We start from the raw sequence: 13,476 nt of genomic DNA on the forward strand, positions 1-13,476 counted from the left end.
CAAAGCACTTCCTTTCAACCCCCACCCCCCCCCCCCCATCACCACCACTACCACCACCACCTTCTGCTGTTCCTCTCTTCGTCCTCCACCTCCCCTGGCCTCCACCTTCTCCCCCATCATAATTTGACTGATGATTACACTTGTCACTCAAGGCAGCATGTGGCCAATTAGGAAGAGGGTAGACGGCGAGGGGAGGGGCGAGCAGGTTGTGATGAAGGGGGTGGGCGGCAGGAAAAAAAAATTTGGGTTATAAGTTTTCATCGCTTGTTCCACTCAACTTCGCCTTTTTAGCTCTTAGCTGTAGGAGAAACAAATATTCGTTTCTGTTCAATTTTCCTTAAGAGACTCGAGAAACATCCAAGAGCTGCTCTTTCTTCCCCTCTTTCCGACGCTCCGGCCTTGTCTCACACTCTCTTGGCCACTTCAGTATCTCTCCATGTTCCAGGGTAATCACAGACTCATTTAAAGTCACTTTTGTACACTACCTCTGACTGGTGGTTAAGAGTGCGACCGCAGACTAGGCTTTTATGGGCCTTAATGTGTCCTACAGACACTTTGGCAACCAGGCTGCTGCTGCTGAAGATGCGGGCAGAGGCGGGGAGGGGGGGTGGGGGGGCAGGACATATGAGGCCAACAGCCATGGCGACTTAACCAGGCTGAAAAAAGGGGGAACGAAAGAGGATGAAAGAGGAGGGAGGGAGAGGGACGTGCACGACAAAATGGACAGAACATGGGAGCGTCAAAAGAAAGGGGAGAGAGAGGTCACTTAGTCACTCCTTCGGCACCCCCCACACTGCGCCTCCTCCCTCGTCCCCTTTACAAGCAGACAAAGGGACAGAGGGGTGCAGCCCTTGTACAGGAGAAGGAGGGGTTTACGCCTCCCTCTGTCATCCCCCCTTTCCCTCTGCCCCCTAATATTTATGGACGACCAGTGAATATTATTGGTGTGGATAGATGCAGGTACGAAGGTAGCCCAGCTGTAGTAGCTGAGTAATTAGCAGCCCACTGGGGGTGTTTCAAAATCTAAAATGTTAATTTAGACTGGAAAATGATCTATTGGAATATATTTTTTGACTTTAAAATCATTGGTCATTTTTTGGAGCAAGGATGTAGGTTTCGTTTCAACATTGGGTGGGCACATATAAAACAGGGGTTTCGGGGGTCCTCTTCTACAAAATTCTGACCTGCAGTCTGGTGAATTTTAATGCACCAATTTGTGCCTTTTCTGCATGAATTTATGGCACTAATGTCTTTACATTTGTCAAAATAAAAGTCCTCTGCTACTTTTACGTTTTATTGAGGTGGAAGGCAAACGCGCATGTTCTAAATATTGAGGGGGGCAGTGTCCCCTGTGTCCCCTCTACACCTATGCTAAGGAGTATCTTATCAATACCTTGGCACTTGTTTTCACAAGCAACGAGAAAAAGAGTGGGACTATGCACTTATAAAAATAAAGGCAGAGTAAGAGAGATTGCACAAGGGAATGAGAGGGAGAAGAAGTGGTGGAGTACAACAGATTAATTTCAGAACAGGGCGCTCCTGCCGAGAGAAAGGATGGAGAGCAGGAAGGATAGAGGGGATAAAGAAGAGGGAAAATGCAGAGAGGAGGAAGAGAGGAGGGAGATTAAACATGCATTCAACTCTCTCAAAGGGCTGAGCTGCTTTTGGAGACTCTCCGTTGTGTGTGTGTGTGTGTGTGTGTGTGTGTATATGTGTGTGTGAGAGAGAGCTGTGTGCACTCCAGAGGGTGCATTTGCGATGACGTGACATTGCTTATAGCAGACATGTTCGCTGCCTCTGCCTCAAAACCCGATCGGTAAGCACTCTCATCCACCCTGCCTCTGAAGGACAGCAGTGGAACCCCAGAGGTTAATAGGACCCCTTCATTACCATAAATCTTATCAGCTAAATGAAATGGAGAGAAGGACCTCTGATTTAGTCGTCCGCTCCGCCGGGCTAAGGGGAGACACCCAATCAAACCCCTGGATTTTATTGGTCTTTTTTATTATCTAAATGTACTGGCACATGAGCGAGGTGGCAGAGGTTACAGCCTGCGGCAATCAACAACGAAAAAAGACAGCAGCTGGCGAAAACACGTTGTTGGTGTGTTTATGAGAGCACAGTCAACTCAGCAAATAGGCTGTTCAGACCTTGCATGTTTTGTTACAAAGAAACGCACAAAGCTTTGAGTCCCACTGACCAGAGGAATGTAGAGAGTCTGAGCCTTTGTGCTGATGTTTGAATAAATCAGACAATCTTGGGTGGAAAAAAAAAGCACTAAAATCAGATAATCAAGAGTTCAATATGATCAGCAGGAGTTCAAAAGCTTGTTTTGACTGCCTAGTCTGATGTGGGTGATTGGCAGCGTGTGGCGAAGCCTACTCCAACCCTGATCACAGCCATGGCGCCACTGACCGAGCACCAACACACACACTCAGAGTACAACAGGATGCCCCCCGCGTAGAGGTCAAGTATGCTTGAGTCTCCCATATATACGTCATCTGTGTGTTACTGAAAGAGAAAGAGAGAGGCAGCGAGAAACACAGAAAGAAGTATAAATCAATGCCCAGAATGGAGTCAGGTGGTTTTGTATGTGTTTATTCCTGCTGATGTGTTGATTAACTGCCCCCCCACACACACACCCACGCACACTCCATCTATCCCTCCCTGTGTGTGTTCTCCAGGTGATAAGTCTGATTAAGTGGCCTGCTCACCCGGCCTCTGATTAGGACTAATGCTGGGCTGTATTTCACTGGACACAGCCACCAAGTGCACAAAATTATTCCTCTGAAGTGCGAGTCCGTGTATGTGTGTGTCAATCCCATGATATAGTGTGCAGCGAACACATTGGAGAATAATGGACGGCCTGTAGATGCTACTCATCAAGCTCTTTAGATGAATATGTTTGCATGATTTTCTTGCCATGAATGCTCCGAGTGTCTTTGTTGGAGTATGCATATTTGAAAGGTCATTGATTGGTGACAGCGTGTGTGTGAGTGTGTTTATATGTGCGTGTGGTGATGGTTATTAATACGCTAATGGCTGATGGGGATGTACTATATGTGTGTGTGTGTGTGTGTGTGTGTGTGCTCTGGTCCGTCCTGTTCCCTGGGAGAAACTCAATACCACTCACTGTTGCTAATGAGCTTTGGGACCTCATCAGCATTAATACTACATTAGTCTCAAACCAACACACACATCAATACACACACACACATACCATATATAAATACAACCTATTGGCGCATATGAGCACCTGTGCAAATCCATAAAGAAGGTAAACAGTTAATAGGATTAAAAAGAATTTATAACATAAATAACAGTGTTATCAGTACACACTTGGATTTGTGTGGATTAATCCAAAACCGTGTAACAGCTTTAATTCCCAAACGTATTAATTTAAACAGAATATTGTCACCTTAAGTACATAACTACAAGGGCAGCTCAGAAATGATGCTTTACTGTTATAAACAAGCCATTTCTGCCGCCAGATGATTTTACTGGTATTCAATGATTACTTACAATAAATTTCTTGGAGCAGGATTTCAAGCGCTGTCAGTTTCATTGCATTAATGCATCAGTTAAGCATAAGACGTCACTGCCGTGGCTCCTTTGGGCCTCGTTACATTGTCAAACTGTGTCGGAGACATATACGTGAGCCTTATATACGTAAATAGCCAAACCGATAGCCCCATTAGCTCCTGAAGCATTCTGCCGTCAGCCTGCTGCATTCAGGACCCTGTGGCTGGCTCATATACTGCAATCTAATTCTACTACCACAGGGAGAGGAGAGGAGGGAGAGAGAATTGTATTGTGACAGAGAGCAAGAGGGAGTGGGAGGGAAAGGGAGAAGAAGAGGAGAGAGAGGGCTACAGAGAAGGAGAGAGGTAGCTTAATGCAATAAAGCATGTAGTATTGACATCTTTCTCGTGTCTATTGATTCCCCATTATGTTGCTAACAAACCCAGGTTGACATTTTGTCATTTGCAATCATGTTAACACTGCGACTTGCACGCTCCCCTCCACAAACCGATCTATACCTACACACACTGGTTTGCACGTGTGCTCATGCTTGCGCACACACACTCTCTCTCTCTTTCTCACACAGACAGACACAGAGCAAATGGGTAAGCACATGCATGGTCTCACATCAGCCATCAGAGACATGTGGCAGCGCCCTATAAACATGCAGAAATGTCTTGAAAGTAGCCAGGAAGCGCAGACACGAGACTGTTGACTTGGTGACTGATGGATTAAGACTGGACATTTTATCGGACTAAAAAAATCAGATTAGCCTACATGGTCGGGAAAAATTATGAGGAATACAAAAATCAGTAACTGTATTGTTAATGTTGCTGTGAAATCCACAGACAGAAACAGAACAAGTCGGGTGTGTGTGTGTGTGTGAGAGAGAGAGAGTTAGAAGGTATATGGTAGGAGATGGTGGTTAATGGTGTGTGACAGAAGGTGCGTAGCTGAGATGAACTGAATCTAGGTGTTTGTGTAAGTGTATGTGTGTGAGAAAGAGAGAGGGAGGGAAAAAAGCAGTCTCTGGTCTCCTTGATGTCCCATCATATCAAGTCATATCATATCATATCAAGCCCTGCACTGTGTGGGAAACCTGCGGTTTCTCCTCTATGTCCCATTAAACTTTCATACACCAGTTAATGCTGATGGCTTCACAAACCACTTTACTACACATACACACACATAGTTCACATAGCGGTGGCCCTGACCTGTACCTTCACAGACACAATGCCATTAAAAATAGAACAAAACCTGGATCAGTTAAAGCAGCTCACTACCCAGGTGGAAAACGGTCTAACATCCTTGTTTTATGCTATATGATGCTTCGTCTGTTTCATGACGATGTGCCTGCGTGTGTGTGTGTGTGTGTGTGTGTGTGTGAGAGAGAGAGCCCCCATAGGGGTTGTGCATGAGTGCTCGAGGCCTGTTGTTACATGAAAGAGAATGAAAACACAGGGGGCAGAGAGGGGTCAGGTGGGGCTAAATCAAACCCTCCTGCTGTGACCTCTGACCTTGTACAAAGCTCCAACTCAAAGGAGTCAAGGAGCTGCCACCAGTCAAAGAAACAAGTTAACTGAGACCTTGAGTCAAAAGAGCTAAAACTCCCCCCAAAGAACCTGTGTGTGTGTGTGTGTGTGTGTGTGTGTTAAAATCTTCTGTATGAGCTACCAGTGGAGGTTGGGGAAGCTCAGCTCAAAGGCACAAGGCCTGAACTAAACAGCAAGTTACTGAGGACACTTCTGTGGTGTGTCGACTCTTTCTGGGTGAAAACTTCCATGTGATGCCATCCCTTGTTGTTTTCCAATGCACAATTCTTTAGGAAACAACAGCACAGTCTTGTTTCAGTCCTGAGATGTTGAACTGACCCTGCACCCTTTACGCGACAAACCCTCTGAGTTTGAAAAGGACAGCACCTTGTACTGTGTTATCAGAGTGGAATAAAATCAGCATAGCATTGTGAATCACTGTTATCCCACCATCTAAGGAATCCAGCAGCCTGTGTACACATCCCATCAGTTTGCCTGCTTATTCAGATGCTGGCCCTGGCCCGGGACACCGCAACATAATGGCTCATCCGTGGTTTACTCTCACCTCTCAAGCTCAAACTGGGTTTTCCTCTCCCTCCTCGTTTTTCACTCTGTCATCTACTCTTACTTTCACCCACTTCTCCCTCTCTCCCGCTCTCTTTCCACATTTTTTTTATCTCATTCTGACATTCGCCATTTTTCAATGTGCGGAGCGCGAAAACTCCTCCTCCCCGGTCCCCACTCCTTCACCACGTCCTCCCTCCAACCCCTCTCCCCCTTTTTTTCTGTGTATATCTCTAGAGATATGATAGGTAACAGGTTCCTCTCATCCCTCTACCCTCTATTCCTCTCCCCTCTATCACCTATCCGTTTATTGTCACATGCTGTGCACTGCTGACTGAGTATGTGGAGTAAGGGTGAAGCCTGCATCTCTGAAATCAAATGGGCTTGAACTGATCTGGAAATGAGAGGGGAGCTGTGCACTGAGGGGGGGATGCCTGCCCCTTTAAGAGCCTATCCATCGGATAAGGTGCACACCAGCCACATTTACGCACCATTACGCACTGATACGCAAGTTGTATATGCATTAGTGAATAACTTCAATACTGAAATGCGTCGGAAATGCAAGCCCGTTGACCTCATATGGTATTTTCCCTCACTTCCCTACACTCTGCAGTCCTCTGGTGTGCACACAGGACAGAAAGCACATTAGAGCCAGCGCATCCTTCCCTCTCCAAAGATGCAGTGGGGGGAAAGGGTGAGCAGCTGTTGCATGTCTGAGAAACAGTCGAAGCTGGACTGAGCTGGAGCTCTCTCACAACGACAGTCAGTGACATACTGAAGCCAGCCTGGCTGCTCCCACCATGCGTCCTTTTATTCCGCTTCAGCGCAGATGAAACGCAGACGGCGCCCCAGCCCCAGCCGGCACCCTCCCCCCCTCCCTGACTCCACACTCCCTCTGCTCCTCCGCTTTCAACCGTGCAGCAGCCAAGCAGCGATGGGACAGAGAGATGGAGTCACTGGAAGTGTATTTCCAGTGTTGTTTACAAAGATGCGAGCCTTGTCCCCTAACCAGCATGCAAGTCAGAGCAAAAGCTGTCACCGTGGCGAATTAGAGATGTTCGCCAAGCAAAACCGAGTCACCAACAATTCATCTACATGAATAAAACACAATGTCAAAACAATATGAAGTAAAATGAGAGAATAGCGGTGTTTTCTCTCTCCCCTCTCGTTCGTTCGTACTCCTCCGTGCACCTACTCTCTCCTTCTATCTCCCCCTCTCCCTGCTTCCACCGGCCCAGGAATCGATCTCCGCAGGATCGATAAGTTGGCATGAATATTCCCTGCCTGCCGAGAGTCTAGTTGGGGAGAGACGGAGGCTGAGGCTCAGGCGCAGGCAGTGGAGGAGAGGGGAAGGATGGGGACGGAGACAGGAGAGAAATACACTCGGAGAAAGGGACATAGTCGGCGTGGAAATGAAGCAACACACGGGTGGAACAGTGGCGCATCGTTCCACAGAATGGACAGCAAAAAACCCGGACATTTTACTCAATTAATTTTCAAACAGTCTGGACACTCCAGCGCGCTCGGGAAAAGCTTCTTTGATTTGAACAACCGCCCCGCAAGTGTAAAGGACTCCGTTTAAGCCTTCAAAGGGAGCCGGAGGAGTGTGTGTGCGTGTGTAAGTGGGTGTGTGCGCCGACAGCTCTCCCCGCTGCAAGTGCATCGGTACCGAGCAAGGCGGGGCGGGTCTGCATGGCGGAGTCTGACCGACATGGACGGTGTGTAGCAGGGAGAAGAGAGGAAAAAATGTCTTACCGGAGTTGGAGCGGAGAGCCAGAGGGGACTTGAGACGCCAGGCGTTGAGGTCAGGGGCAGTTCTCTGAAACACGAACGGCACCGGCAAGGGAACAAACATGATCTTCCTCCGGCTTCTTGTTTTGATGCAAATAATCTGACAGAAGTACTGTAATAAGCTCTGTCCTCTTCTGAAGCCTCTGTGTCTTCGTCCGTTTCTCTGGTAGACAGCTTTGGGGGAATATTTGGTATGGAGAGCTCACAACATTCGCCGTTAGGTGTGTACACATGTAGCCCAGCTGCGCCCTTTTATTTACATTTGTGGATGTCGACTGGTGGCCGGCATTAGTTTTGGTGTAAATGTGCATAGAACATATATGTAGGATGGTCCCTTGAGTGCAGCAGTTTAGCTTACAGTCCAGACTAACACACAGACGGATAGAGAGGAGATCAGACCTCGCACTTCTACAGGCTACAGGAAAAGTTGTGTTACAATTACAGGCCTATTGTAGTAGCTTTATAATAAAAGGCTGTGTGTCACCTGCCTGGCGTTGATGCACCTGCGTCTCTCTCTTACCTTTGCACTGCTAAAGCGTTCTCCTTGAGTAAACATAGAGGCCCGGGAGCTTATTTTATCCTCTCACTCCTCACCAGTTATGTTTTCCTATAGATGTGAAAAGGCATGAGAACAGTCGCTAGCCTACTCCTGTAGCATCACCGGCCGGGCTTAGCTTTGGTATTCGCTTTGCAATTTAAAACAGCAGAATAAATCATGATACATAGAAACAGACGAGACAGTGTAAAAGGCCAGCAGAGTTAGAAAGTCTTATTTGGATTTCAGTAGTATTTGGTTTGATCTATTGTATTTGGTCTCTAGCTGCACGCGCTCCTCCTCTCTCCTTTGCATGAAGGCTACATATAAGACATTCATCCGCTCGCGCAAAGCAGCGGATCGCGCCGCGAGCACATGTAAAACAGCTTCATTAAAGGCTATCATCAACAAATAAATAAACAAGTGTGGGGGGAGAAGGCTGCACGGACACACACTCACAAACACACACACACACATACACAGACGCACACACACACACGCACACACACACACACACACACACAAACACTACGCGCGCGCTTGGCCCTGACGCTCCTCCTCCCTCGCTCTCTGTCACAAGGCAGTAATTAAAACGCAATCAATCGATAGATAAATAAATAAATAAATACAGCGAATAAATAAATAATTAAAAACAGAGAAACACAAAACAAACGGGAATAAGAAAAGCGTATAGAATCCGGTTATGGTCTCGCGTTTTATCGGAACACTTGCCTATCTCCGTCCATCCGTCTGTGTGTCTTTTTTGTCTGTCTGTTTGTCCCCGTTATTATTTGGGAACCCCAATAGCTCATTCGACCCGGCTCCCTCCAGGATTGTAGCGATCTGCCACTGGGCTGGCCGCAACATTGAGGCGAGAGAGGACCCGCTACTACTCACACATCACCACCCCACCCCCGCACCTCCCTCCCTCCATCCCCTCCTTCCCTCCCCTCCCTCCTCCCACCCACCCCCATCTCCCTCGTTTTCACTACCGCTGCAAAAGGTATCCTGTATTGATTTCTGGATTTTTCCCCCCTCTTAATAATACCGGCTATAATGATGCCAATGGTGATCAGTGCATTACTACCGGCCTGCTTGGGAAGGGATGAAGACCCGATAGGAGGATCCATGGATACCTATAGGTGCTTAACGCTAATACCTATCAGGATACCCAGCATGCACACAATTAAGTTATCTCATCAGTGCTGCTTTTAATAAGCCCTCCTGAGCGGACGAGGGTGTATCATTAGGTTATTCAGATATAGGAAGACAAGAGCGACCACTGCTGTTCCGAGCATGAGAAATATGAAGCTGTTTTGCAGCCTGAAAGTGCATTTTGGTGAATTTTCAACCAGTGAAAACTATAAATGCACCATCTGCATATTTGTTTGCATTTTAAATAAACATGCCAAAAAAATGTGAATAAAAATACACAAGAGAGCCAAAGTGTCAGGGGATGAGCTCCTCCATGATTGAGGTGATCACCACCTCCCTCTCCTCCCTCCTGTGCTCGGATCTTGTTTCCTCCGTCCCGGCCACGCATGCCGGCCTGCCCAGCATGCCTCTCCTCGCCTCCTGCCCTCTCCCTCCCCGGCACCGACATGTTACACGCTGTCAATTACAGGCCAGCATCAGTCAACGCCGGGCGCTTACACACTAGATTATTGTCGATATAGATTTTTAAATAGAAAAATCTATACCTTAAACATCGCAGTCAATACGGACAAATCGATAGGAATGAGCGAGCTCTTGCTCCTGTAGGGCCTGAAAGCCCCATCCTGCAGGACTGTTTATACATGCTCACTTAATGCTGCGGGTGATTAGGCCTGTTTGGATGGAAATTGCACATAAAATAAATGATTTTGCTATCATCACCAGACTCGTCATTTTCTCTGTCATCAACAGACAGCCATATTGTCAAGAAATGTGTGCTGCAGCCTAAAGTGGCATATTCTTAATTATGAAAAATGTGCCATCCTCTGTAGTAGACAACCAGGTTTTATTGTCCTTCTCCCTCCGCTTCACGTATGACAGATGACATCCGCAGGTCCAATGAGGGAGAGGAGGGGAACGGAGCAAGAGGAGGCGAGAGAAGAGAGGAGGAGGAAGGGAGATGGAGGAGAGAGGTGGAGAGTGAGGGGAGAGGAGGAAAACTGGCAGAGAGGAGTAAGGTGAAGCAAACGATGGAGAATGAGGGGAAGGGAGGTGAGGCAAGAAGAGGAGAGAGGAGAAGGAAGGAGAGAAGGGAGAAGTGACTAGTTGTCCTTCAAAGACCCCCTTCTCTCCACAGAGGGAGCCATGCGCGCCCCCTTTCCCTCCTCCCTACACTCCTTCCAGACAAAAGCAATTATTTCTTGTAGAATGTAGTGTGGTTGTGCGCGTCTGTGGAAGAGAGGGATGGAGGGAGGGTGTGCGAGATTGAAAGAGGGGAAAATAAGATGGTGTTGGAGGGGTAGAGGAGGGTGGGGAGGTGAGGAGGAGGAGGAGGGATGCTAACACCTACAGCATCCACCCCTTCGTCCTCCACGCACTCTCCTGACCAAACTCTTCTTTTTCTTCCGTCTGACACGACCGCAAAGACAACAGAACAAGAAAACTACCAACTAGGCATCCGCACGCTTAAAAAGACACCATCATCAAAGCACCTGCATCTCAGATGAATTCACAAACCGGCAGAGGATGCTTGGATGTCATTATCCCACATGTTAAGCTCTGAAAACTTGAATCAAACTTTTTCTTTCTCTGACTGCCCTTTCCTCTCTCTTAGACAAGTAAAATACGCACATCCAAACACGCGGAATACAAATGCTGTGATACCTGAGGATGACACCTTCCTCGCTTGTCTTTGATTCTGTCCATCTGTCTGTCTTTGTTTCGACGCATGACCACCTAAATTCAGCGGATTGCCCCCCTCGGTGTGTTTCATGCTTGGTGCCTATAGGGCCCCTGCAGCGAGTTGGTCTCTACAGTTTCACTCCCCGGGGACCCCAGAGAGACCCATGGGCCCAAAGACAGAAACAGAGGGAGAGAGAGCACCCCTGGGGGCCCGCTTCAGCCAATAACCCCTGCTGGACCGCTCTCATCGGGGGCCCACGCGGTCCTGATTGCCCACCTCCCTCCCTATCAAGCCTCCCAATCCATACAGAGATATATAGCTGGTTCCATTGTTTTCTAGGCTGTATCTTCCCCCAGCTGTATTGAAAAATGCTCTTCCAAAATTGTCTCCCTCTTTCTCTTTACCTCTATTTTTTCAGATAGAGAAATACTGTAATGGGTGTAATATTTGATACTGGATACTAGCACTAAAGTCCTGTTACTGTATACTTTCTTTTTATCATCACAGAAATAAAATATAAATTAAAACATATATTTTTACAGTAGCACCTTCTGTATTTTCTTTCCACACAGGTCACACCATTTTCTATCAATTACAAAATAAACACCACTTTTACTTACAGCTTTGCATTTCTGGTACTTTCTATATAATGTCGATATTATGCAATTTACTACTTTAACTAAAAATAACATAGCTTTTTAAATTTGCCATCATGTCACAATTTCAATATTCACCCTCTGCAAAAATTGCCTTTAGAGTGGAACCTAAATGAGTTTGCTGAAGATGGCAAATGTATTTTTCATTTTGGTTCATTTGTTAATAGAAACATCTTCTATATCCTGTGTATGTATTTTACTACAATTCTTCCACCTGATGATTAATAAATTAAATTTAACTGCTAAATGAAAAAGTGAATGGAACATTTCTTTTGCTTCTCTTTGTATAGTTGGCAAATAAGAATGATTATTAAAAACTTATTTATGTTTTACATATTTCTTTGGTGCTGATAATTGTTACTAAGTAAAGACAGGATGCAGTTACATTATATTTCTCAAGAACAGGCACAATATTAATATAATGTTTTAGATATAAAAAATGGGGCTGCTTGGTAACTTTGCAGATGGTGGCTTGGTTATGTGGTTTTTCTCTCCTACACTACTTACAAACAAATTTATTCATAGAGGGCAATTTGTTCAATTCCTCACCACAGCATGTTTTCCATGTCATGTGCTGTAGGTCAAAATGTGACATGAAATATTTATCCAATCAGAAAGAGCCAGAAGTATCCTAAGGCTATACATTAGTCATAACGTGGACCATGCATTAGTCATATAGTTTATTGCACTCTTGGTAATTGCCTGTTATTCATTTTGAATGATGGATTTGAATGGTTGAAAACACAGTGAATATTGAGCAAAATTATTGTTATTGTAAATGATGCAGAAAAAGCAGCAGGTTCTGAGAAATTATTCTTTACGTCTCTACGAAACAGCGTGTAACTATCAGACTGCATGTGTGTAAAAATTGTTTGTGTGCGTGTGCAGTTGTTTCCTTTGCACCTTTTAGTGTGTGTGTGACCCAGCTCATCCGCAAGTGTTCGCCACCGTGTCATGGTCGTAGTTAAATGGTGATGTCATGTTGACAAACGAGCTGGTTGAATTAAATTCTCACTCATCAATAACGGCGTCGGTCGGGAATCAATAGCAGCCAACAGTTGCGTTACTGGCTCTGTCAGCGGCCTAACAAGGCCCCATTAGAATGGACAACGCTCTCTCACTGTCGCCCTGTCCCGTCTCAACCCAGCAGCACGGAGCGCCAAAGCTCTCTTCTCATATCCTCTCTGCACACACACACACACACACAAATACACACACACCAATAACACAGCAAAATGCAATATTCACATAAAGCCATGCTCTGACATGATGTATAGATTTGTCAAGATAATATGGATATGATGCATGGGCTTTTATGAGGTTTGTTTGTGGGTGTCTTCGCCACTGTGTATGTGTGAGAGAGAGAGAGAAAGAGTGTGTGTGTGGGTGAGTGGCTAAGTATTGTTTGAGCATCTTGGTTAGAGCCAATGGCAAGGTTGTGCAGGCTTTGGATCCCAACCACAGAGTTCAGCTCCAACCAAGATTCAATCAATCCAAGAAGACACACATGCAGGAGAGGAAACAAGTGAGCTTTGTCTGTGTGTGTGTGTGTGTGTGTGTGTGTGTGTAGATATAGATGTCGATGCCAATTCGCAGTCATATAAAAAAGTCCCACATGCACACAAAAACTGATAAAACTTAAATTCAGATACACATGTGGAGACAGAAAATGCAACAAGGCAGACAGACAGACAAACCATGACTGCACACCACTATCTCCTTCCTTTCACTCCCTGCATCCTTCCACCTTCCCTTCTCTCCCTTTCCTTTAGCGCACAAGCAGCTGATCCAGCTAAAGCCCTTGTTCTTTCTGTATTCCTTGTCTTTTTTATTAGTTTTTATTAACTTTGCCTCCCTCTCTCTGTCAGCACTCTCAATAATCAATGCTGATATATTGCCAATATCCAGCTCAGTCCCTCGTGCCATCTTTCACCAAGGCTCTGTTATTGGGGAAGATTGGCCCAATAATAATGATATTTATTATAGATATTTATTATCTGGGTTTGTGGCAGTGCTGCGGACGCACCCTGCTGAAGACTT

At 46.0% G+C, this 13,476-nt stretch overlaps 1 protein-coding gene across 3 annotated transcripts in view; it reads right to left on the reverse strand.

Moving 5' to 3' along the window:
* The window catches only part of pou2f2a (POU class 2 homeobox 2a), a 49,857-nt gene extending 41,091 nt beyond the window's left edge, over positions 1-8,766 (reverse strand). For all 3 annotated transcript variants that reach the window (XM_050047369.1, XM_050047368.1, XM_050047366.1), the window contains exon 1: positions 7,374-8,766. In XM_050047369.1, coding sequence (XP_049903326.1) covers positions 7,374-7,473 — 100 coding nt within the window. In that variant the 5' untranslated portion in view covers positions 7,474-8,766. The remainder of the gene's footprint in view (positions 1-7,373) is intronic.
* Positions 8,767-13,476: the final 4,710 nt, after the last annotated feature.

This window comes from Epinephelus moara, chromosome 6 (genome assembly GCF_006386435.1).
Source record: "Epinephelus moara isolate mb chromosome 6, YSFRI_EMoa_1.0, whole genome shotgun sequence".
Lineage (NCBI taxonomy): Eukaryota > Metazoa > Chordata > Actinopteri > Perciformes > Serranidae > Epinephelus > Epinephelus moara.